The sequence below is a fragment of the Notothenia coriiceps genome, unplaced genomic scaffold (genome assembly GCF_000735185.1).
Source record: "Notothenia coriiceps isolate Sejong01 unplaced genomic scaffold, NC01 NC01_scaffold00006823, whole genome shotgun sequence".
Lineage (NCBI taxonomy): Eukaryota > Metazoa > Chordata > Actinopteri > Perciformes > Nototheniidae > Notothenia > Notothenia coriiceps.
Genome location: NW_011339524.1, coordinates 1 through 6,518, shown reverse-complemented (window position 1 = coordinate 6,518; position 6,518 = coordinate 1). Strand labels below are relative to the sequence as shown.

The window sequence follows — 6,518 nt, the reverse complement described above, 5'->3', positions numbered from 1 at the left end:
ATCTGATTTAGATCCATTTAAAGACTACTTCTTTAGTTTTCTGGGTACTTTAAATTAGATTGCACCTTCTTGTTAACTTTTTTACTTTCCTGGCACTAGGTACATTTGGTTTTTGCACTTTATAAATAAATCTTTATTGTTTATATTTATACAAATTTTTTTATTTGCACTCCTTTCTACTTTATACTGAAACTCCTGCAGAACACGTTCCCTAACCCTTTTCTTCAGGAGTTGTTTTTTTTTTTTATCAGCTCCTGGAGACCCGTTCTTAAACAACTATAATGTCTAAAAGTGATTTAGTCAAGGGATTCCTATGAGCCGTCTACTCAAAGCAAGCTCAGTACAAACATATTCTTTTAAAACGTTGAACCCTGTGATTAAGGCTGAGTCACAGCCGATACATCCCCCCAAGAACACGCTCCAACTTTGTGTTTCCTGTTCCAAATATGGCCGCCAGATTTCCAAAACCCGCAGTGAAACAAAAAGCGTTTCACAGCCCGTTTTGCTGTTCCAAAAGTATAAACAGTGTAACCTTGGCGGTGTGATGCTGCAGCAGGAACAATGTATCTGAACTTGAATGCAGCTGCAGAATTCAGCGAAGAAATGAGGACTGAGTGAGCGCCAGAAGAAAGACAAACCAGGGTCAAATAGCAGCCAAAGCCTCACAATACATTTATCATTCAAAAAAAAACTCCTCAAGATTTATGCTTGATATGCAAGTCTCTGGCAATTAAATACTGGAGATGTTGGCGCTGTCCAGCTGAGCAAATGACTGCAAACCCAGAAAATATAACACAGATCATTAAAGTCGAGGCGTTTTCTTATTCAACCATTGTGTGTAGCAGAGGGATGAGACAAACCTGAGAGACTAAAACTATTTCAGATTTAAATAGTTCTGTTTTCGACTTTAAAGTGATCATATTTATAACACATGTTGTGCTTTTGATCAAAGAGACCAAGTCAAATAACTGCAAAATGTAAAAATATTAGTACAAAATGTTGCCCGTGTATTAAATGCTCATGTTCATCTGACTTTTTGTCCCATTTACGAACCCATTTAGGAGTTGTAGCACAGTTGAACTCAGAGTTTAGAGTGTTATACTGACTTGGTGTCCACGATGTCGTACAGGTTCTTGAGGAACTCTGAGTCGAGGTGGTTGTGCTCTCCGGTCAGCGTGTGGAAGTAAACCATCACATACTCCTTCACTGTGATGTGGTCCATCACGTGGATGAAGTACAGCAGCGCCTGCACACACACACAGTGAATCAGTTACAGTCTAATAAGGTGCATACACACTTATAGCAGTGGATTCTATAATGTACAATGTGTGTGTTTCAGTGTGTGTGTTTGATCTGTTGATATCGAGTGTGTCCTCAGGAGGAGTAGACTTGTGTGGCAATAATATGATATTTATTGAATAATTCGTTTTTAGTTTATTTTGGTTCAAGTAATACCATTTTTGGTAGATGGAGGTTAATGTGAAGGTATCTCACACACACCTTTTCGATGTCGATCAGAGTCACCGGGATGTTCCGTCCAACCAGAATCATCACCGTCCGGCCACACGAGTCCACCCCTGAGGACACACAATATCAACAGGACACACACACACACACACACACGCAACAGTTTTACATTTGGTCCAACCATCTGCCCAAAACAAAAACTTGAAGATGTCATTGTAAAATTGTGTTGCACATTTTCTGATGTGTGTAAGACAAAATACAAAGTAACAATTAGTTGCAGCCTCTTCATTTTCCATGACAGTGATGACACAGTGCCTCATGACCTCAGTTTGTGGTGTATTTCCTGATATTAATAATATTATTAATGGTCAAATCCTTTCGACAGGCTGTAAAACTTCTGAGAAATGAGCTCGGAGCTCACTCTGCCTCTCCAGCTCTTGGTTTCCTGCCTCTCCTCTCAAATGAAAGCCTGTCCCCTCGGAGAAAGTGACAACAGCTCTCTGGAAAGGCTGAGGATCTGCAGCAGCCTGATCACATGTGTCTCTGATGAAGGCCTTGATGTTGTGTTGGAACTGTGGTGCATTTGAGTTTCTTCTGAGGGCTGTGTTTTGTTTAAACATTCATTTTATGTGTATTTCTGAGTCAGTGTGTTACTGTTTTTACCTCCACCAACAAGTTATTCTTCAGTTTGGTGTTTGGTAATTGTGTTTGTTTGTCTGAAAAGCGTGATCGTTATGTTCTTTTGGATTTTTGTTATATTGGTTGCATCTGTTTCGTGCCATTTAGTGCGTTCAATTAAGTTAAGCTTAATTTTTACATGTGTAAGCAGTGACTAGCTTCTTTCAAATGTTAACATAAATGAACCATCTAACTGAAAGATTTAGATTTACTCTTTGTAAACTTTACATTCCTCACCAAACAGCATCCTCGTAACACTTGTCTGAACTCCAGAGCTCTCTGGATCATTCATTTTCTTTTTCTAAAGCATTGTTAAGATTTAACCAGATAAATATGGGATAATCAAGTTCATTTGGGGGTTTACACATGTCCCTGTTTTAAGAAAACTGGTTCCACAAGGTAATGCAAGTTTTAAAATGCCTTGTAATCAAAACGGATGGCGTTGGGGCAAAACTGTAATACAACACTGCCTCCTACTGGTAAGGAGATGTAACTGCACCTGATAACAGCTGAGCAAAGGGAGATGTTGCATTTCATTCACTGGAATTAAATCTGGGACAATCGTACCTCACCAGTGTTGTGTGACATGAGGTGGAAGAAAATCAAAACACCAACATAAACATGAACACACATCCAGGCAGTCGGGCACAAAACACTGGCAAAACACATAAGTCTAAACATCTCCTTTTGCTTCCGTCTCGTTTTTTACAATAATATTTCACAGGTGACAGATTTACACGACAAAATTAAGGTTTCAACTCGCAACTTTTCTCTCTCCCTGCCCCTCATACACATGATCACATACCGGTTTGATATAAAGCTTTCAGAGCTGCGATGTCAGACAGATCCTCCGCTCTCGCCCGACACAGCCAGCGGTTGTAACTGCAGGTGAGGAACACACAGAGAAGTGATCTTAATGAATTGTATAGCATCACAAATGCCAGTTTTCGTGAGACACACCTAAACTGAACACAACTGAGACCTAAAGAGATGCATGTTATTATATAAGATGTTGCGTTTTCGACCCAGTAGGTTCCAATTATTTAATAATTGTGTTTGCGACTCTTACTTTCTCTGGTGCTGTTTCTGCAGGGCCACGTCCGACATCTGGCCCTGAAGGATCTGTTTCCTCTGTTTGTCCACGTCCCCCTCCATACGGGCGAAAGCGTGAGTCCCCACCTGACCCAGATCTGAGTCCAGACTCTCCTCTTCCGAATCATCTGCACAAACAAGTAAAGAACAAATGACAACAACAAGTCATGATGTAAGTGAAAGCCTACACAATGCTTATGATAATGTCAGAGGCTTATATTGCAGCATAATTCATAAAACACAAGGAACAAACACTCACACATATTAAACCCTAAGATGTCAGTTCATCAGAACACCACCACTCAATTATCGTCATTTAATGTGAGATTATTTACCCCAAAGAGATCTACTGTGTGCTTGAATTTGTGTTCAGTTGTAAAGCTGACTCATTCATTTATTTTGGTATACCGTAATTTTCGGACTATAAGCCGCGCCTTTTTCCCTATTTTTCGACGCTGCGGCTTATATAACGGTGCGGCTAATCTATGGATTTTTACAGCTAACGGCCAACACCTTTAACTCTATGGGCTCTATGGCCGGTCCGCGGACCCCCACCTTTAACGTTACGGCGGGGTTGTAGCGCCGCAAAGCTAAGCTAAAAAGTGGAAAAAACCGAGGAAGTTTTGGTATATTGCCCCTGCTGCTTCGCTTTATAATTTCAGGTGGCGGCTGATAGTCCGAAAAAATCACGAGGTACTTGCCCTGTATTTGTTTTCTGTTAATTAACCTTTCATTTAGCCCTTGCCTGCTTTATCCAAAGTGGGGCTACAAACTAAAAAATCATAATATGAGAATCCGGCTTAGTGTTTCAAAAACTTGTTGTAAAAAAAAACACACTGCACTTCCTCCAAAAAAAAGCCAAATAGCTACATACAAGAAAGTTGCAATTCTAATAATTATTGTATTATTGTGCCAAGTACAAAAAATATTGTTTTCTTTCCTATGATGCGTAACGTATTCTTGAAAAAGCATGACTTGCATGTTATTTTCCGTGTTGATTTGTAAAAAAACTTGAGGTTCATTGAACTCCAAAAGACTGGCTCTGTTTTCTGCTTGCTTTTCTAAAAAACCACGTGCTTTTAACAGCTCAAAAGCACATGTCCATTTGCAATTTCCCAATTCTTTGCATTCCTCCAAAATAGGCGCATGTGTGTTGTCATGTCAAGTGTGTTTACATCAGCCTGTTGTTGTTGAGTTTGGACTCGCAGGCGGCTGCCTTGCTTTGGATCGTCACCCCAAAAAACCAACATTCTCACCACATTTGAAGAGTCAACGCCAGCAGACGCACTGGAGGTCTGTAAGGGCAACAAAGCTCCACGCCGACACCACAAATAGCCCACTAAAAACATCGGCCTGGTGTTACATTAGAAACCCTTTTCACCCCAAGAAACAACATTTTGACAGAGATCAGGAAAAAGCTGAGGTTATTCACCTAAAGAGGTCATACAAAATACAGTTTATAAAAGTGCGTAAAGGTAGGTGGGGTAGGTAATTCACTTCAGAAACACTTTTAGTTATATTCCATGGAATGCTCTTAACGTCCCGATAGCAATGAATATATTAAATGCTTTGACAATAAATACATATAAAAAATGTAATCTGTGGAAGCCGTGGCGCTGTAAAAAGCACGACCAATCATCTGAGCCGGCCCGTCTAAAGTAACTGGATGGCCTACCTGCCTGTCAGCCTTCCATCTGTGCACAAACTTATCTCGTGCCCTCATTGGTCATGTGCGCGTTCGTGTGTGTTGGAGGAGGGGCTCTGTAAGGAATTGGCAGATTTTTTTCGGCTGCTTACTTTCAAATTCTAGCGCACTCGAGCTGGTTTCTCCATTCTTACCTACCCCACTTTTAAGACCGTAAAATGGGATTTGAACTGAAGGTGCCTATAGTCATAATGTTTTGTGTCTACCGTTTAGTTAAGCTGGATCAGTGATTTAAAAAGGAAAAACACCTCAAAAGGCTGCAAACAACAGCGCAAGATTTTATTTACATATTTTACAAACAACTTTTCCTAAAACATCAAAAACAACAACTGTCTTGTTTAAATCACCCTAAATGAGTCTATATTACTGACTTTATTTTTGTTTGATTTGTTCCTTTTACTTCCTTTGTCACTTTTCACATTAAAGCAGTTTGATGCGATATTCATTCACATATTTCCAGGCACTTTAATTAATTCCATATCCTCCACCAAACATGACTCAAAGCTCACTTATTTATTCACTTGGTTTCATCTGTTACCATGTTTTTCTGTTTTCAGACCAACAAAAACACTGCTCTTGTTGCTGAATAAACAAAGAAGGATAGAGACACAGAACAAACACCTGATCCGTGTTAGTCAGGCCTGCCGGTCTCTTTGTAATATGCAGATGAGCCTCTGTGGAAAACCTTAAGTGCTCCAGATGTTTCACTGACCGTTACAAAACAATGTACTTTGTCCTTTGACTGAACTCTGACCAGTCTGTGGTTCAAACACATCGTCCTTATCAGAGCTGAATCCTTATCCAGATCTTAATATTTAGATTTTATTTTTGACTAATCGACTGTGACCTCGTCCAATATCCAATGTCTGGTTGCCTAAATGGGCGACTGACTGTGCAGTGTACTGACAGCTGACAGACTGACTTACAGTATGGTTAAAAAGGTAGATAGATTCAACGTTGAATCGGTGGGCAGTCGGCCAAAGGCAGACGGCAAAATAAATCACTCTGATTGGCTGTTCAGCTAGCGAATCAGTTCATGAGAAGCGAAACGGAAGTGAGGGACCCAAACAAACTATTAAGAAGGCAAATCTGAGATTTCATTGAACTCCAGCTCTCGACACAGGTTGGGGAAAGCCCCATGAGCTTCTCGCTGTAGAGTGAACATGGAACGCACGCTATTTGTTGTTTGTGTATATCACGCAGTCTGTCTTCCGGTTGCCTCTTTTGAATGACGAATACACACTACCGCCGCCTGCTGGTAAGGAGAGTTATTGCCACTCACGCATGCGCAGTTCGTACGTGCTTCTTGGCCGTCGGCTGAAGTCTTTGCGGTGTGTTCCAGTGCGACACATGGCCAACACGCAGAGACGCGAGGTGACTCAACAGTCGGGGTCCGTCTGTGTCAGTTCTTTGTTGTCAGATTGGTGTGTCCGAGCCTTTAGGTTCAAATTTGTATTTTGTGCATCTAATCTGTGACATGATTTAATGTTCAAAAAGCTTTATTTGTCTCATACTGCCTGTTTTCACCCTCTGTCTGAAACCAGAGCCCAGTCTGCTCTGATTGGTTAGCTGGCTG

At 40.8% G+C, this 6,518-nt stretch overlaps 1 protein-coding gene across 1 annotated transcript; it reads right to left on the bottom strand.

Annotated features, from left to right (window-relative positions):
• Nucleotides 1–1,106: 1,106 nt before the first annotated feature.
• LOC104943794 (ganglioside-induced differentiation-associated protein 2-like) lies at nucleotides 1,107–3,362 on the bottom strand (the record flags this gene model as incomplete). Its single annotated transcript, XM_010769260.1, has 4 exons — nucleotides 3,215–3,362; nucleotides 2,951–3,027; nucleotides 1,501–1,577; nucleotides 1,107–1,246 (listed from the first exon to the last, which is right to left on the bottom strand). Coding segments are annotated over exons 1-4 (380 nt in total), but the record flags the coding sequence as incomplete, so codon positions are not given.
• Between the last annotated feature and the right edge of the window lie 3,156 nt (nucleotides 3,363–6,518).